Below are 19,826 nucleotides of genomic sequence, written 5' to 3'. Positions count from 1 at the left end.
AAATGCAACAGATACAAGTGGGACTCTCCTCTTGTGGGCCAGCACCACCCTGCAATTAACCCAGGGGACTGGTTCTTTGGATGTCCGAATCCCCCTGCAGGTGAAAAGCTATCCCACCAGGGAGATGGCGAGGCTGAAAGCCACCCCCTGACATAAAAGGTTTCTGTATGTAGAAACTAAGAGCATGCCAACATTGGCTGTCTTTTTAAAAAAAGACATGACCCCCCCTAAAACTAATATGGATTGATGTGCATTACCATATTGAAGCTGAATAGCCAGAAGGCATAGAGACTGCATAACGATGACGATGAACAACAACAAACGTTCCACTGTGATTTTAGCTGGATACCTGAAAGCTCTCTGATGGAACTCCTAGCCCAGCCTCTCCCAACCCAGTGCTCTCCAGATGTGTTCAAGTGCAACTCCAATCATGGCCATGACCATGCTGGCTTTATAAGAACATAAGGAGAGCCCTGCTGGATCAGACCAAGGGTCCCTCTAGTCCAGCATTCTCTTCACACAGTGGCCAACCAGCTGTCGACCAGGAACCCACAAGCAAGACAAGAGTGCAACAGTACCCTCCCACCCATGTTCCCCAGCAACTGGCGTACAGAGGCTCATTGCCTCTGGTACTGGAGGTAGCACAGAGCCATCAGGACTAGTAGCTGCTGATAGCCTTTTCCTCCAGGAATTTGTCCAGCTCCCTTTTAAAGTTATCCAAATTGGTGGCCATCACTACATCCTGTGGTAGCGAATTCCATAGTTTAACTATGCGCTGTGTGAAGCTGGGGATGATGGGATCTGTAGTCCAACACACCTGAAGGGCACCAGGTTGTAGATGGGTGCCTGAGAGATTACAGAGATGTGGTTATTGTTGCTAACAGCCTTATTGTCCTGGAACGGACCCTACAAAGACTTGGGCAACCAGAAAGTTGGGAAAGAGTGAAAATGAGAAGGGCAACTTGTCAATAGAGAGGTCTGCTGGTTTATTTCATTAATCACCTGCCTTTTCAAACCAATCAAATGATTAAATGTAAACCTGTTTGCATTTTACTAGCACCTCAGCAAAAGTGCTAGCGTTCTTGAGATACTGTAAGAGGTGTAAGAAAATGTAACAATGTCATCTTACCCAAAAGTTACCCCACTCACTGGCTGGATTTGGCTGATCACCAGGGAAAAGAAGCCACGATGGCTTCTCTTCCCCACTCCCGCATGTGACGCTCACACACCCGCCATTTGCCTAGTTATCTACAGCATGGCGTGGGTTATAATGCCATCTAAACCTGGAGAGGTGTGCAGCAGGGGTGGCTTCTGAACCACCCCACAACCCCTACAACAAACTCTGGTGGCTTCTTTTCCCCGGTGATCATCCGAATCCAGCCACTGTGATCAGGAGAAACCCTCTTGAATGTCTTCCCTTTCGTTCACCATTCTAGTAACGCTCTAGAATCTCTGAATTGCTGCTAGGTTTTATTCTGGTTGTACTGTTATATTGTGGTTTTAAGCTTTCATATTTTATATTGTTTTGTGCTGTGCTTTGTGGTTTTAATTTTTGTGAACCGCCCAGAGAGCTTTGGCTATTGGGCGGCATAGAAATGAAATAAATAAATAAATAAATAAATAAATAGAACCCAGAGAGCCTCAAAACCCCTAGTTTAGGGCTGCCTGTCTGCTTTGGTCTTCTGAACTTCAGAAGATTGTTTCCATCTTGATGGTTCAGGAGCCTCCAGAGGCAAAGCCAGGACTGTAACGATGGCTTGCCAGTTCAGGCCATCCCACCAAGCCCTATTTGACACAAATTAATGGTTTGCAACCTCATGCCATGGTTCCTGGCTTGCCTGCCGACTGCAAATCATGACTTGTCATTCCAAACATTGAGCTTCCTTAATGGCTTAACGTAGGGGTGCAGAACTTTGGGTCTGCATGCCAAATCCAGCCCTCCAGGGCTTCCCCCAATGGCTCTGCCCTGTTCCCCTGGCCTCACCCCTTCCCCCCCAACTGTCAATCGTTCAGTGGTTTCCTGGCTTTTGTGCTGTTTCCCCCCATCTTCCCTGTTCCAAAAGGTTGAAATGCCTCTCCTAAAACTTACTTGTAGTAAACAAGTATTCCCCCCCCCCCCCTTTTACCTTCAGTCTCAACCACCACCGGAATGTGGCCCCTTAGAGCTTCTCTGAAATGGCATTTGGCCCTCAGGCTGAAAGAGGTTCAGCACCTCTGCTTTAGCATGACGTCTGACTTGAGCCTCCTTATAGGGGGATATACCTTCAGAGGGGTCCAACCTCCGTGCCCGGCGCCCGTGCTTGGAATTGTTGTGGACAAACATGTTGTCGGAAACTGCAAGGACGTGGCCGTCCACGTTCACTGTCGTTGACACTACGACCTGAGGGGAGGAGAGGTCAGGGAGGTGCTGAGCAATACAAGGCAACAGCAAGACTAAACAGAAGAGCCAATTTTATGGCCTGCAGCAGAAATCGGGTTATCCACCCAAGGTCATCCCATCAGCCATGGAGCGCTGCCCAGGACTACATGTTTACGTCTGCCCCAGTGCATCTTTGATGCAATTTCCCATGGTTCAGTTTGTGTCTTGATTCTATCAGGCTGCTTACACGCACATTGCCTGTAAAAATAAATAAGGTTGAAGGCCAAATTACACTTTGCACACAGTTGCATGCAACTTTCCATGGTGTTTTTAAAAACAAAACAAACAAACAAAGCTGTAGGAATCTGCAAACTTGAGGGGGGCACCAGTGTGTGTGGGGTGGGGGCAATGGGCTGCTTAACCCTTTCCCTTCAGGCTATTCAAAACTGTACTCCTCTATGCTGTTTTTCGCTCAGCGGGGGAAAACATACAGGGCCCCTATCTGCAAGATGAAAGATCAGAAAAGGAAAGAACAAGGAAGAACAAGCTGTAAGCTGCCGGGAGATGAAGGAAGTCTCACTTTTCAATGGGACTCCAGTACTGCAGTGCAAGAGGTCAAAGTCATGCAATGCAGACGTCACTGGCACTTCTGCTATTGAACTGAACCGGCTGCCAGTCTAACAGCCGAGGGCAGGCATAGGGGGCTTTTGCCAGAGATGAAGGGGCAGGACAATGCCCTATCACCAGCCTCAGAGAATCACACTCAAAGGGAGGTTTGAATGGGGTGCAGAAGGTTAGGCTGCATCTCACTTCCATACATGTGGTCACAAACCGAACGCTGCCAAACATGGGGTCAGCGAGGCCATGCAAATGGGACAGAGCACCACAGAGGAATGGAGGTAGAGTGGCTCCCGCCATCCACATTATGCTTCTGCCCCACCTGTGGTGGCGGATTTTCTGAACTCTGTGTTGCCCTAGTAATTTCTTGGCTCTATGGAAGAGAAGGAAGGAAGGGGGAGAAAGAGAAAGGGAGGGAGGGAGGGAGGGCACAGGGGGGAGAGAAGCTTGTCTGCTTGGGAAAGAATGCTCACAGCAAGGTTCTACTGCTCCCAAAGAGGCCCAGGCTTGTACTGCAAAGGGAGCCCCATCCAAGGTTCTCTCCAGAAGTGAGGGGCAGAGGAATGTTAAAAGGGGCCACCCCAGCCCCCACAACCACTTTGCGGTTTGGCCAGCAGCAGGGAGCTTTCTCCTTTCCTCTGGGGGTTAAGTAAAGTGGCGAGGAGCTACATTACTCATGCTCCCTCTTCAAGATGGCAAGGTGTGAATTATTCACCTGGGAATCACATCAGCCAACCTTTCATGGAAGAGAGGGATCCTGGCACAAAAGACAAATGTGCAAAACGTTCAGTCCCCTGCCTCCAAGGAGCTTACAATCCCCATTTTGACAGTGGGGAAATCAGGGCAGGGACGAGGCACAGGGCAAGTCCACGTAGCACACTTTAAACCCAGAGAAGTAAAACGGGTCTTTTAAGCAAAAGAAGCCAAGCCCACGCTGGAGATATTGGGAGGGGCCGGCGAAGGCCAAGTTGGGGGTGTCGGTTGTGGGGAGACGAGGGCCTCCCCAGGCGTCAACCAGCGCCGACTGGCTGGGGGCTGCATCATCAGGTTCCTCTCATAACGATATGGTAATTGTGACATTTTTACATGATTAACAGCCATTCCAATTTGCATAGCGCGGGTGCCAGGCGCCAGCGGCTGGCGGAGCAGACACCCACCTTGATGAGTGAACGAGGAGCTGCCGCCGCCAGCACCGTGGGCGAGAGGGGAGCAGAAGCCACAGTCAACAGAGTGGCAGCAACACCCTCAAGGGCTGCCGAACCTCCAAAGGGATGGCGGGACATGGCTGTATCACAGTGGCTGTGAGGGGGGAAATGACCCCCCCCCCCGCAGCAGGGCAACTGAATGGAGTGCTTGGACCAGGGGCGGTGCTGGGCACTTAAATGAGAAAGATTCCGGCTCCAGGCCCGCAGGATGCAGATCTGCATAAAATCTGCATATGCTAATTTATGCCTATCTATGCAAACTTAGAAATAATGACTGGGGTTTCTTTACATTTCATAGCCTGCCAATTAATTTCTCATCCAAATCATCTCAAATAACATAAATTCATCTGCACCTGGACCCAAAGCAACGGAAAAGGGTTTTTTCCCCTCTAAGCTTAATTGCGATGCAGGAGAAGGTTTTCGGGGTGCATGTGCGTTGCAGCATGTGGGAAGCAGGGAGTTAATCTTTCCCTCCCCAGCTGCAACTCCCCCCTTGAAAATCACCCTCTGCAGGGCAATGAAAGCTGATAGCAAAACACCCTTCCATGGGGGCCAACCGACACTCACGGCTCTGGAGAAGGGACCCGTGGAAATAGGCCTGGAGCCAGGGCCCATGAGCCCAGGGCTAGCGACGCCCCTGGCTTGAACATTCCCACTTACTCCTACTGGGAAACCAGAGGCTCCCCAACATCTCCACCGGGATCTCTCCCATCACCTGCTACCCGTCATCTTTTCAATCGGAGATGCTGGGGATTGAATCTGGGACCTTCGGCGCACCAAGCAGGTGCGCTACCACTGAGCTATGGCCCTCGCCAAGGCCACAGCTCTGTCCTCTGCCTCCAGAGCCTGCAGAGCAAGTACTGGGTTGGGCGGTAAATCAGGGAAGCCCTGCCCTCCCCTGCCTCCGGCGCTTGGCCCCACCCCCGCCATATTAGAAGGGGGCAGTTCTTTGGGCAGCTTCCTGCAGCGGGGGGCGGGGGGGAAGAGGTAGGGATCCCCTCCCTCGCTCCCTAATGGCCAGGCTGGCTGGGAAAGATGGGACCAGGAGTCCAACCCCCCTGGAGGGCACCCTCTTGGGGAAGGCTGTTCCAGGAGAATGTGGGGCTGTCCTGATCATTGCTTGGAAGCATGTCCACACCGACATCCCGTCAAGTTCTGACCCCCAGCTCAAGAGGCTGGTTTTGACCCCCCGGAATCCTAAAAAGTTTGGGCCCTCAATTCCTCAGAGACCAATTCTGCCATTATTTCCCACAGTGACCTTTATGATGAGTTCTGAGGATGTCTGTCCGTCAAAACCGTTCTCCACAGCTGCCCGCACCCCCCCACCTGCGCAACTCCCTTTCCTGCAAAGTGCATCGACGTCTGCATTGCGCCACGTTTTGTTTGGGCCACACTCCAGGCAACCCGAGCAAGCGAGCCGAGCCACGCGCTACAGGGGGAGACGATCAGACAAATCAGCTTACGCCACTGGAGCTGTCAGGGAAGAATGGGGTGGGAGGTGCACAGCGTCATGCTAAGGAGAGGCTCACCTGGAAGCGGCGCATGTCTCGGGGATTCCCTGCGTTCTTTAGGCAGTTCTGGTTGCATTTCAGGAAGAACTTGAGGAAAAATCTGGAAGAAGAGAAGCCAAGGCCGTTACCCAGAAGTCCAAAACCTTCTGACCAGCCGAGGGAGCCGAACCAAAAATTATGATGACCAGGTCCCTGTCCCTGACACATTGGCTGAGGTGCTCTGGGCAACTTGGCTGCACAACAGATCAAGGAACACCCCCCCCAACACACACACACCTCTTGCCCACCTTTCCCTGCACCCAAGGGAGGCACAGAGCACACTGGCTTGGCTGATGCCCCCCCCCCCCTAAAAACAGAGGAGATTATTTTACAGTGCAGCAGGTTACAAGTAAAGCAAGCTGCAGTTAAGCATACCTTTAAAAGTCCTGGGAGAATAAAAAGCATTTTGCCTGGCACTGAAAAGTCAACAATGTAGGTGCTAGGCAGACCTTTCTAGGGAGGGCGTCCCACAATTTGAGGGGCCACAGCAAAAACGGCCTGCTCACAAGTAGCCACACACCAAATCTCAGTGTGTGTGGGTCCTCAGAGCAGGGCCTCAGGTGATGATCCCAGGCATGGGCAGGAACATATAAGAAGAGGTGGCCCTTTAGATACTGTGGCCCCAAGCCATGATGGGCCTTGTAGGTTAACACCAGCACCTTGAATTGGGCCCAGAAACAAACTGGGAGCCAGTGAAGATGGTACAATACTGGTGTAATCTGGTCATAATGCCCAGTTCTAGTCAGTCCCCTAGCTGCCATATTTTGGTCTAACTGAAGTTTCTGGACAGTCTTCAAGGGCAGCCCCACATGCAATACATTGCAGTAATCCAACCAGGAGGCTTGGTTGTGCAAGTCTGGCCCTGACAGTTTGCAAGTCTCTGTACAACTTTTTTTAAAAATTGGTTTGATATCCCGCTACCCCTGGGATTCTGGGAACTGTAGTTCTTTGGAGGTGAGCTGGGGAATCTCCAACAGAATTCTCAGCACTCTCACCAAACTACAGTTCCCAGGATTCTTTGAGGGAGGACTGGGGCAGTTAAACTGGTACTCAGATATATCCTGTGTGAGGCTGCAGATATAAGCACAGGAGTAGGGCTAAAAACAAAGGTGACAGCCCTACATGTTATTCAGTGGGGTCTCGTGGGATGACAGCCCCAAAGCAAAGATGCAGTTGAGGCACCCATCAGCTGACCCATTAGTTAAGACCTAAGATTTCAGGAGGCAGAGCGCACTTACTCTGAAGTTTATCTCACAACCATGAGGACTAGAGACTCGATTTAAAAATAAAATGAAAGCAATAGCATTCAAGCTTGCGTTGTGGTCAAAGTAGTCCTGACTGTGGCCAGCCTGTGGCCAAACACACATTTCAACACCTCTCTGTTCCATCTCAAGCTCTCACACAACTGACACTCATCCTTTGCTTCTCTTCCTCTCATTCCTGGCAGCCACGCTGGCCCTTTAAGGCAGCCCTGAAACGTATCATTCTCTGCTTAAGAGGGTATTGATTGGTAACTGATCCCCGGCTGCCTTGAGGCAGCTAATGGGCTGTACTGCTGCAGAGAACAATCAATCAGGGAATACTAACCCTGGAGATATCTGAGCCCAGTGGGAGGGGAGGAAGGGAGAGTCCCGTGGGGGGAAGAAGCAGGGAGTGTGGGATGGAAGCATGCACTGGATGCAGATAATGCTATCAGAGCCACAGAGGCAAACCCCACTGCTTCCAGGAGATGTAGAAATGCTCCCCCCCCCAACCCCCCATGGGACTCTGCCTTCCTTCACTTCCCCACTCATCCCAAATTGGGTTGACACTTGAAAAAAACAAACCCTGCCCCAGCTCCAATGCCTTTAACAGCAGGCTGATGCAGAGAATTTTTGCCGGTGACGTTTTTCTTATTAGCATGGAGATACTGGGGTGGGGGGAACCACTTGCTTAATTTCTGTGTGCCAGGCTGCTGTTCAAGGCAGGAGCGGGGGGTCACCGCGAGTTCCCAAAGTAGGCCTTCTGTGGGCACCAGCAGCTTGCACACACTGCACTCCGCTGCAGCACTCTGCCCGACAGATGCTCTGGGCGGCTGCAGAGGGTGACTGGCTTCCTGGGGGCACTGGAGGGGCGGCAGCTGTGCATCCGGGGAGCTGTTACCCATCAGACTTGACATAATGTGGCCCGATGGACTGGGGATCCAAATCGGTGTAAGGCAATTCAAAAGTGGTTCTGGAGGCTGGTTTTGGCTTCTGTTAAGGGTGGCCGGGTAGGAGACATTTGGATCCTTCTGTGGGGCACAGTTTGCTAGGGTGTTCTCCTGTGTAATCCTTTTTGAAACAAATGGGAAACTATGGACAGGGCAGGCCCCAAGATCCAAGAGGTGGCAACTCGTGGATTGCATGCTGAGAGTGGAGCCCCAGCACAAGGGATCCCGCCATGCACCTCTCAGATCGCATGGGGCAGCAATGTGGGGTGGCAACCCCCCCCCCCCAGTCTTGGGGCCTTGCCACAGTTCCAAGGGCTAGAGAAGGATGGGGGTGGGGAGGAGAGGGGCGGAAACGTGAGGTGGGGCGGAGGAAAGATTGAGCAGAGAAAAGCTCCCGAGAAGATGGATGGAAGCCAGAGCGCATGATCCATCCCCACAGCACTGTTCCAGGCTGATGAAATATTTAGGATGCTTGTGTAGGGTCCTATAATTGTCATCCTAGCATAAATAATTAACGGGCAGCTGCCATGTGTGCTTCCGAGAGGCTGGGAAGGACAGGAAGAGGGGCAAAACCAGCTCTCCCTGTGTATCTGTGCGCGCACACACAAGAACGTAAGAACAGCCCTGCTGGATCGGACCCAGGGTCTATCTAGGCCAGCCTTCTGTTCATACCGCGGCCAACCAGCTGCATGTAGTAAGCCCACAAGAAGGCCCTGAGTGGCACACGCATCCCTCTGCACCAATGACGGCACCCCCAGCCTGACTAAACGTAAGGGTGAATTGGGACTCATCCTCGCCACATTCGTGGCAAGCCGCACACCAGGGATCCCTCCTTGCGCCTGCCCTGCCGGCTGTCAGTTACGCTCGCCTGGGTTCACGCACTGTCTCGCATGGCCTTTCCCTGGCCATGCCCCCTTTGTCCAACTGCCCACCGTTTGGTGGCTTTCCGGCTTCAGCACAGGTTTTCCACCCATTCTAAAAGGCTGAAATGCCTCTCTGAAGGCTCCGTTAATGGCCGCAGCAAGCGCTTGAAGCTAAAATATGTGGATATTTTGGCCCCATCCCCTTTTGCTTTTGGCCCCGCCCACCACTGGAACGCAGCTTCTCCGAAATGAATTTGGCTCTCGGGCTGAAAGAGGTTCATCACCCCTGCTGCACAGGCATCTCTGCAAAGGTCCAATTTGTACGGCATTTCATCTTTTGAAAGCACAGGCGGGTGATCGTGCCAGTCAGTGGGCCCATGTACAGGCGCACAGCTGGAGCGCCTGCCCTGCCCCCGTTTCCCTATATGTGGGGCGGAGGTGGTGTGAGCAAGGTGTGTGCAGTCTGAGGTTTCCAGCTTTGACTCTGGTTGGTCTCGGACTGCCAGCAGCCCCTGGTCAAGGAAGCAGTTGCCAGAGGGGCAGCGGGCAGCTCATAATAATCAGGGCTTCCGGACTGAGCCCAGCCTGTGCTCGTCTCCCTGAATCTGGGCTGATCACCCTGAACTATTTTCTTATGATTTCTTATATTGTTCTGGGATTGGGCCTGGTTTTACCCATCTGTTTTGGTGCGTCACCATTTGACTGGACATTATTTGGCATGAAATGGTAGAAAGGCAACTAATAAACAAACCAATACAAATAAATAAATAATACAAATAAATAAATAAGCAACTGAAATAATAGCAAAGCAGCGTCGTTTGTGGGTTTCCCTTCCCCTTCCCTGTCCTATCCCTTCTGTTACAGCCTTCCCCAACCTGGTGCCCTCCAGAATCCCATGGCTGGCTGGGGGATTATGGGAGTTGTAGTCCAGTACACCTGGAAGGAACTAGGCTGGGGACGGGTGTTCTGCTAGCTCCTTTCCTTAAGCCTCTTCGCAGCTCTGAGTGTTCCTAATCTGGGTTCTGCCCTCAGCCAACCCCCCCAAACAACAACCCAGCTGAGCTGTTTTGTGGGACTGGTCTGGCCTCTGGGCTAGCTGCCGCAATCTTTTGAGCGGAGCCTGCGCTTTTGGAGTAAAAAAATCCGCAGCTTCCATTTTGACTGAGTGTGCAGGCTTAGCATGTGTCATCAACGCAAGCACACCAATGCAATGAGCTGTCAAGCTAGATGGAGCACTGATCTAATTCAACTTGCCCATCCTCGCTGTCATGCCTTCTTGCACTTGAAGCTGACAAAGCCTTAAATGCATCTTTGCCTCCCTGAGGGCTAGAAACCTCTTTAGGAGAGCCGTGCCTATCCAGTCCAGTATCCTGTTCCCACAGCGGCCAGCCAGAAGCCAATAGGAAAGTCACAAGCAGGGCATGAGTGCAAGAGCATGTTCCCCAGCCATGGGCATAAAGAGTTATACTGCCCCTGACAGGGGAGGCAGCATATAGCCATCATGACTTGTGGCCACTGATAGCCTTGTTCTCCACAAATTGGTCTAATCCCCCTTTAAAGCCATCCAAGGTGGTGGCCGTCCACAGCTGGACTCTGCACTGCTTTCTTTTCTCTGTCCTGAATTTCAGCCATGCTGCACTTGAACTCCTGCGCCGACTTGCGCATCTGCGGAGTCACAGCGCGCTCATGCTGATGATCCACAAGACCACCCTTTAAAAAAACAAACACTGCACAAAGCCAAAAAGAACATCCCAAAACCACATTCCTTGTTTTTCAACTTTTTTTTTTTTTTTAAGCTAAAGAAACAACCTTTGGAGGTTAAATCACAGGAGTGAAACCATCTCAAGGAACAAGAGATGCCAACTTAAGACTCTGGTTGGCTGGAGTTCCTGCTCTCCTTGCAGGTGGTAATCAAGGAAAGGAAGGAATGTAGAAGGGAGGAGGATATATATATATATATAGAGAGAGAGAGAGAGAGACAGACAGACAGACAGAGAAGATACCCCTCCCCCAATGCAAGATTGACAGTGAGCCAACAATCCCGCCCCCCCCCCGGCTTCTGCCAGGCCCACTGTCCTCCCCTCCAGTGCCACTGACTTTGACTAAGAGACAAGAGAAAGAAATAATAATAAACACACGTCGGACTCCTTCACCTCCTTAAGCGGCAGCGGTGCACACAGGCCCGGGGAGTTAAAAATAAAGACAATGTGCATACATTAGCATCCATAATGCACAAGTCTCCCCATTTAATATGCAAATTCCCAGCGACGCTGCTGAACACCTTCTGTTCCGAGCGCATAAATTTGAATTTGCAATTAGAATAATCTTGTATAATTAATGAAAAGCGTCAATTTTAGCTCCTAAGTAATTTGATTAACATGTTGATAGGGCACTTATCGGGCTCTCTAAACCAGAGGGGCTGGGCGTCGGAGGAACGAGAGAATGAGAAGAGAGAGAGGGAGCGAGACTGAGGGAAGGAGGGAGTGGAGAAAGGAGGAGAGAGAAAAGTGGAGGGCAGGAGACCCCCTGCCCCATTTCCTCTGAAACTGAAGGAATGAGTAGTTAGATAAACTGAAGGGATGGAGAGAGAGTGAGAGAAGGTGAGAGAGATGAGATAACAGAATAATGCATAGAAGGGAAAGAGATGGGACTCCATCGCTCCCACCACCAGAAGACCAGAAGTGCCAGGCTGGGACGGTCTGACTGAAGGTCCATCTAGTTCAGCTTGCTGTTTTCTGACCACGGCCCAACGGAAGCCGCTGCTACGGGCATGAGAAGGATGGCAACATCCGCTTCCAGCCACTCATGCTCTGCGTCCACCAGCTGCAGACACGCCCATTCCGGACCCAGAGGCTGCACGTCTGCTTTGCCAAGAGCCGCCGCCAGGGCTATCTAGAGTATGGTGGCTTTTCGTGGTGGTGGCAGCGGCAGCTGCGGCAAAGGCTTGGCAATGGTTGGCTGAGCTGTCCTCGTGTCACGGAAGGGCCGGGGCAGGCAGAGGGTCTCTGGCTGCCACTGGCTGAGCTGCTCAGATCTTGGAGGGGGCGAGGCAAGGACCAAGGGAAGCCAGAAACAGGGGCCTAAGACGGCAGCAGTCGGCCCAGTAGAAAGCCTGGGTCCTCGGTATTAAGGGCCAGGACAGGAAGTCTTCCAGAGGGCAAGATGAGAAGGTTAAGCCTGACACAGGAACAGAAAGTGGGAAAGGGCAGAGGAGAGGAGCACAAGGCCAGGAACTTCAGAGGTGAGAAAGTCTCAAATTGCATACTGATTTGGGCATGCCTCTAGTCCTCAGTGTTTTACCTAATTCGCTTTACAGACATACTTGTGAACGGGAGCGAGTGGGAGATTTTGGGTTGCAAACTGAGCTCTGCGCCTGCCCACCCCTTCAATTTTACTTCTCTAAAACAGCCTTCGCCAAGCTGGTGCCCTCCAGATGTGGTGGACTACAACTCCCAGCATGTCCCAGCCAGAAGGCCATTGCAGACTAACATTCTGGGGGTTCCAGAGGATGTCTGGGAAGTCTGCGTTATTTCTGGTTCTGATGACCCATTCTTTGTTCCAGTGCAGCAACCTGCTTCCTTGACTCCTGGATAAAGGGTGCATCTTTTCCCATGTCCCTTTGTCAGCTTTCTGTGTCGGTGTGCATGATGTGCGCGTGTGCACACGCTTCTGTAACTCACTTTCTCCATCGGCTGGACAATGGGCCAATGGGATGAAAGTGGCCCTCCCATTCCAACACATCCTGGCCACGGTCGGGGTGCCCTGATAACACACTGACATTTCCTGGCTTTTGTCCGGTGTGATAAGCATCGGCACTGCTGCAACAGGGGCCCGGTGCCTTGGGAAGGGCTGCCTGTCACTCAGCTGCCAGAGAGACAGGCGGTTGCCGATGGGAAAGAATGGAGATTGACAAGCCGGTGGGGAGATTAGAAGGAGAAGAATCAAACCTATTACAGCCTGTCTGGCCACCAACCATTGTGTGCGCCACTCTTTCAGCGTCTTCTTTGGCTGGATCACACAAGCATGCATGTGTGCGTGTACACACGCATGCGCACACACACACACACACACACACACACTTACTTTCTACCCTGGACAGGACAAAATGAGAACAATAGGATTAAACTCCAGGAAGTGAAGTTTAGGTCCATCTGCTTCCAGAACAATGGACCAAAGTACATAGGAACACAGGAAGCAGCCTGATACTGGGTCAGACCCTTGGTCCATCCAGCCCAGTATTGTCAACACTGACTGGCAGCAATAGCTCTCCAGGGTTTAAGGGAGGAATATTTCTAGCCCTCCCCTGGAGATGCTGGGGATCGAACCCGGGGTCTTCTGCATGCAAAGCAGGGGCTCTGCCACTGAGCCATGGTCCCATCCCCTGGTCTGGAAGAAACCAGGAGGACATCTAGACCAAAGCCTTCCTCCGAGGCAGGGACATCCACATGGGCACCTATCAACCTGCACAAACCAGACCATAGGACACCACAAAAAGAGGGCCAGGCACACCCCAGGAAGGCACGTACAGAACAAAAGATCCCAGACAACTGTATTAGGGCCAAAGAAGGCATGAGGAGAGATTATAACAGCTGGGATTGCTTATCCTGGAGAACAGGCAAGTAAGGGGAGACATGATAGAGGTGTACAAAATTAAACCTGGTGTGGAGAATGTGGATCAGGAGAATTTTTTCTCCCTCTCTCATAATACTCGAACCCAGCCAGGTCATCCAGAAGCTGATTGGTGGGAGATTCAGGACAGATAAAAGGGAGGCCTTCTTCACACAGCACAGAGTTAAACTATGGAACTCGCTGCCACAGGAGGTAATGATGGCCACCAGTTTGGATGACTTTAAAAGGAGCTTGGACAAATTTCTGGAGGAAAAGGCTATCAATGGCTACTAGTCCCAATGGCTATGTGCTACCTCCAGTATCACAACCTATGTACACCAGTTGCTGGGGAACATGGGAGGGAGGGTGCTGTTGCACCCGTGTCCTGCTTGTGGGTTTCCTGTGGGCAGCTGGTTGGCCACTGTGTGAACAGAATGCTGGACTAGATGCACCTTGGTCTGAACCAGCAGGGCTCTTTTTATGTTCTGATGTCATAGGTATTCCATGGTTGGAATTCATTCTGTCTTGAGAAGCAGCTTTGGGGTGGGCCAATTTGGGCTGGGACCATGACAAGGGAAACAGGGGATTTAGCTTTCCCCCCCTCTGCTTCTGTCTTGATTCAGATCATTCCCCAAGAAGCTGCTATTTACCACAGGGAGGAAAACTTCCCGCCCACCACGCCCCAGGCCAGTCCAAATCAGCCCTGCCCCTAGCCCGTGTAGTGTTTTAAGAAACAAAAAACCGTCAGGAGCTCCAAACACAGAGCTCCCATATCACGTCTCATCCGGCTGCTGAGCAACCAAGCAAGGGAACCTTTGTCACGTCTGGGGGCTGCTTCTCTCCTGTAGCATCTCTGCACAGGATGGTCCCCTCTGGGTTCCCCTGTTCCTTCTGCCCCCAATTTGGGCCCCATCCTCTGCACTGACCGTGGCTGCCATCAGCTCTTTGCCCCTGCAGCAATTCCCCAACCTAAATGCCCCTGGAGCTCCTCTTCATCATAGAAAAGTTACCCTCCTAAGCCGGAGGCCAGAGACCTATGGAGCATCCAGGGAAGCTGGGAACAATGCCAACTCATTTCCCATGGTTCCCCCTCATTTCCCATGCCCCCCCTGATTTCCCATGGTCTCCCCCCTCCGTGGTTCCCCCATTTCTCCAGGCACACCATGCCTGCGCCCTAGTTTCTTCACACTGCTATGGCGTCATGGCTGTGAATGGAGCTTTCTGGGCGACCCCTGGGCCATTATTCAAGTCAGGAAGTCAAGTAAGCAAGCAGGGAAAGCCCCATTTTTGATGTGAAGGCTGTGGTAGGGACAGACCATCAGGCCCTGGCCTGTGGCAACCAGGTTATTTCCTGACGCCAGGGCCTGGGGACCTCTAAGGGATGATCCAGATCCAGTCTGGTCCAGAACTTGGCCTTGGATGGTCTGGTGTGAAATTGTTCCACCAGGGCCAACTTTGCCAAAGTTCAGACTGGGGAACATACATGTTTTCCATGGAGTTTGCCAGCAATAGGGAGAATCAGAAAGGATCCAGCTTGATCCAGTTGATACTTCTGTTTGGGCTTAGTGGCCTGGGTCTGGTAGCGAACCTTTATAACAGTCTTGGAATTACTTCGGATGTTCTCAAGAAGCCACAAGAGGGGAAGCATGAGAGGTTTGTGCTCCTCTCCTGTGCCTGTAGGTCTTAGCAAAAAGTGGAAAGGTCCATACGCATCCCCCACAGCAAACGGGAAATGCAGGAGCAGAACCCAAATCTCCTCATGGGGAATATGAGCCTCCTCTGTTTTTGGACCAGACCAGACCCATGGGGAGAGGAAGCGCAAGATGCTCACGCCTCCACTCCCGAAGCCTCTCTGAAGTGTCTCAAGCAGCTCCCGAATGTGCTGTCCTGAGACAGTCCAACAGAGCTCCGCACTCAGCATTCTGTCATACCAGCGGAGACCTGCAACGAAACGCTGCAGTGGGGGGAGCTCTTATTCAAGGTTCCAGCCAGCCACCCAGCTATGCACTTTTCCAGGACTCCATTCCATAACCTCTGTCTCCCAGCCTACCTCACCCACTCCCCCCTCCTCCTTTATACATCCAGGCATACAGGATGTACTGTGCACAGCTGAAGACAGGGCGACAGCAGGGATGCAGAATCTCAGGCCTGGGGCCAAATCTGGCCCACCTGGGGTGCCAGTCCCGCCCACTGGGGTTGCCCAGGAGGCCACACCCCATTTTCCTGGCCTGCCCCCTTCTCCCAACCACCCATCATTTGGTGGTTTCCCAGGTTTTGTGCTGAGTTTTCCCCATGCTGAAAGAGAGAAATGCTTCTCCTAAGGCTGTGTTGCTGGCAACAAGAGCTTGCATGTAAGATAGGCTGGTATTTTGGCCCCTCCCCTTTTGCCTCTGGCCCCGCCCCCTTTGCCTTCTGGCCCGCCCACCACTGGAATGTGCTCCCAAGAGCTTCTCCAAAATGGAATTCAAAATAGAATTCAAAATGGAAATTCAAATCAATATAGAATTCAAATCAAAATAGAATTCAAATCAAATTCAAATCAAAGTGGAATTCAAAATCAAAATGGAAATTCAAAATGGAATTCAAAATGGAAATTCAAATCAAAGTGGAATTCAAATCAAATCAAAATGGAATTCAGCCATCGCACTGAAAAAGGTTCAAGACCCCCAGCCTACAGGCTGTGTGCTGGGGCAAGGTGAAGAGGTGCTCGGGCTCGGAGAGGAAGGGGTGCACAGAAGCTTGGATTTGGGGGCAGAAGAGCAAGCAGGCCAGCACGTGAGAACCCAGAGCGTGGGGCAGGCGCATGTGTGGCTGCCTGTCAGCATGTGGAGAATATGCAGCAGGTAGGTCGGTGTGAATCCCATCTGTCCTCGACAACATGGAACAAGCACAGGAGCTCCTATTTGCTGATGAAATCAACCTCTTGAAAAACCCAGCACTCGGTTCTTTAAAACAAACAAACCAAGTCTCTAGTCCTCAGGGGTAACAGAGATACAACTGCAAAAAACAGTGGGTAGCACCTGGGAAGATCTTGAGAATCCAGCAGGGGACTGAGAAGAACTTCTAGAGGTCTAGTAGATGTACTGCCTTTTATCCTGCTTTTCAGACAATTATTATATAAACATCTGCCACTGAACTGCAGTGCTTTCCATACGCCCGCCATGCCAAACCTGTTGCCCTCTAGATGTGTGGGACTGCAACACCCATCATTCTCAGGCAGCATGGCCATGGGCTGGGAATAATGGGAGTTGCAGTCCAGCAGGTCTGGAGGGCACCAGGTCGGAGAAGGAAGCCTCGTGCACAGAATGAGGCTCAACGCTTGTGCATTGTTCCTGCTCCATGGCGGAAAACTTTCACGGAGTAATTGAATCAGCTTCTTCCAACCCTACAGGTGCCACCAGCAGGCCTCAAATAAAATCCCGGGGAGGTCTGGTGCTCCTTACCTGTCGATGATGACGGGGTCCGAGGGCGTCTCGTTGCGGTTCCCACAGCTTTTCTTGTCACAACAGCGGCTGAAAGGGTGGAAGGGACAGAGGGGGCCAGTCAGGAAGGAGCACGGGCCACGCAGGCATCAGAAGGCATCAGTATGCTGTTAATTTATCATATCATTTTTGTTTCAAAGGAAAGAATACAGGCCAGGAGGGAGACGTACAAGTTAGGGACGGGGGCGCAGGGGGCAGGGAAGAGAGAAAATCATTCAGTATTATGAATTTTGAACTAATATGCAAACCAAAACTCAGTAAGGCCTCGAAATTCACACTTTCCCTTATTTGGCAACGGAGTTTTCCAGTAACCCCCCTCCCAACCCCCCCCAAAGCAGATTAAAAATTTTTATATTAAGAGGAGTGCACCAAAAATGAGCATGTTCGTGGAAATAACATTCAAAATGCATCCGATTAGGAAAAGCGCTTGCAAAAATCCCTGTGTACAAAATTGTGTACAAAAAAGGGCATGCATTAGGAGGAATAGGCACAAAAATGCACACACATTTTTATGAAACACTTTTTTTCCTTAAAGTTCAGGATGAACTAAACCGAAGATTGGAAAAATGAGAAACTGAGAGAAACCAAAATGGACAGACTTGCCCATCCCTAGTAGAGAGGCCTTGAATATTCCTTGGTAGAAAGAAGAGGATTTAGTACATAGGCGTGGAGGCTGGTGGCTCCAATGTCACTGCGGAAGTGAATCCATGCCAGGTTTCAGTCAGGGCCAGTCAGAATTCCAAAGGAGCTATCCGGAAGCGCCTTTAGAGTTCTGAGTGGTTCTGAGTGAAACCCGGAACAGATTCGCTGTCCCACTGACCTCGGAGCCACCAGCCTCTGTTGATATGGGCAGCCCAATCCTAGAACATGTTTACTTGGATGTACATCCCACAGGAGGTAAGCTGCAGATAATGTGTGTGTGTGGGTGTTTTCCACACCCATTTTGCTGTGTCTAACACAGTCTCTCCCCCTACCCATTCCTATGTGATTGTGTTGGATCTGTGCTCAAAACACCGAGATCTACCACTGTGCCATCTGGTTTGGCCTCTGGATTGTAAGCTCCAGGTGGCAACGACTGGATCTTCTTTAGCTCATGCTATTATGTTCCGCAGCAGCAGCAGCTCCAGATTTTGGCAGGGAAACTTAAGCTCAGTGGCCCCGCTCCTCCTTGCCACTGTTCAACACTGCCTATTTATTTTCTTCCGCCCCCATGGGCCCAATCCGCACCACTGCGCGGAAGGCGAGAATAAGGCAAGTGCGGACACCTTCTTGCTCATGCTCGTGCCACTGTTTGCACACTTGGAGAGGGCAGGTGACAACGATGAAAAAGCCAGGAGGAGAAGGGACCAGGGGCTCTGGGGTCCACAGCAGGCCCCCTCCTGGCATGTGGGCCTTGGCAGGGGTCCAATGATACACTGTGCACTTTACCTCTGCTGTATAGCACCATAGACACTGACGGTACAACATCAGTATCACTATGACTAATGTTTAATCCTCAGTACCACCCTTGTCATGCAACAAACCCCACAGCACCTCACCTTCTGCCCTTTTAGAATAATTTTGTCTTCAACATGGGGCATACTATCACTCTTCCCCCGCCTTATTTTTTCTAAATAAAACCTAACTTTATTACTAATAGTCATAATCACAATTCAATAATCTTTAAGCAAAGATCATGCAACAAGTGCAAAAACACACAGGATAACAATAATGTCAACGCCTCCACTAAAGATTTCAAAGCAAATAAAATCAGTCCTCTCCAGGAATGGGAACAAGATATTTAAAAGTCTGCAGGACCTCCAGGTCAGCCTCTACTAATCAGATGTTTGGGACTACAACTCCCAGTGTCCCTAACCATTGGCCTTGCCGGCTGGGGCTGATGGGAGTTGTAGTCCAAAAATGTGGAGGCCACCAGGTTGGGGAAACCTGCTGTAGATATTAATCCAGAGTAAGTCTGCCACACTTAAATTCCACAGAAACAACTTGGATAGTTAAGAAATGAGACACACGGTCATATCCCTCTCCGGCTTAGGTTTGCCCTGGTGAAATTATCGCCCTCAAGTAGTTTTGTTTTTAAGCTGCATCGAGTTTGTCCATTCGCCCCCACTGACACTTAACCTACACACATGCATAGAAACACACACCATTTCTCCCCTCCCTCCCCGCAGATCCCCTCAATTGTGACTAGTCATCGCAGGGCTGGTTCACACATGCAAGATCATCAGGGGTGGCCCACGACCTTTTGCTGCCTGAGGCAAAGAACAAGAAGGCGCCCCTTCCATTCCGCGTACAAAAGCTGACTGGACTGGCAGATGAGTCTGTCTTATCAATACGACAGCATCCTCCACTGTATCCAAAGGCAGTAGGCTCACTTAGGAGGTACAAAGAGATCACTTGGCACACAGGGCCAATGCCTCGTTGTCATCTCCCAGCATCTGCTGCCTGAGGCGCTTGCTTTGCTCTGCCTAACAGTAGGGCCAGCCCTGAAGATCATTACTTCAAGGCAGCAACCTCCAGCGACAACCCGCATGGGCGAACAGGCCAACACCACAGACACTGCTTTCAGAACAACTCAAACCAGGGACGCTTTTCCTGGGAGCTCGTTCACACAATCAGCTGCCCTTCATCAAAAGTGGAGAAAGCAGACTGACTCGTTTGTGTGAAATGGGCCATGGACAGTCTAAACAAGCACTCCAAACCCCATAAAACCACAGGGGATGGGGATCTGTTTCAATTTTGTAGTCTATTTTTTCCTCCCAGCCAGAACTGACAGTCCTGACAACCAGAATACACTGGAGCTAAGGGTGAGAAAAAGTGACTGACAGCGGACATGAGACTCCTGGCAAATGCCCTCTAACTCGGCAGAATTTCACTGGTTTGCTTCAACTTGGACATGTCTTCCAGCTTTTAGGTTAGCGCCCCTTCCTTCCCCTTTTGAACGAGCTCTTTT

The 19,826-nt window shown here is 51.2% G+C and overlaps 1 protein-coding gene across 3 annotated transcripts in view; it reads right to left on the bottom strand.

Annotated features, from left to right (window-relative positions):
* LOC146343544 (transcription factor COE3-like) overlaps window positions 1–19,826 on the bottom strand; it is a 106,188-nt gene that overhangs the window by 36,278 nt on the left and 50,084 nt on the right. For all 3 annotated transcript variants that reach the window (XM_084855267.1, XM_084855266.1, XM_084855268.1), the window contains 3 exons: window positions 16,838–16,906; window positions 5,712–5,793; window positions 2,263–2,380 (listed from right to left, as the gene is read on the bottom strand). In XM_084855267.1, the coding sequence (XP_084711393.1) occupies window positions 2,263–2,380; window positions 5,712–5,793; window positions 16,838–16,906 (269 nt within the window). The remainder of the gene's footprint in view (window positions 1–2,262; window positions 2,381–5,711; window positions 5,794–16,837; window positions 16,907–19,826) is intronic.

The sequence above is a fragment of the Heloderma suspectum genome, chromosome 5 (assembly GCF_057233095.1).
Source record: "Heloderma suspectum isolate Gila_16-S chromosome 5, 16-S_ref, whole genome shotgun sequence".
In the NCBI taxonomy this organism is placed as follows: Eukaryota; Metazoa; Chordata; class Lepidosauria; order Squamata; family Helodermatidae; genus Heloderma; species Heloderma suspectum.
Note: the sequence above shows the minus strand (reverse complement) of the source record. Positions and strands in the feature narration are given on the sequence as shown.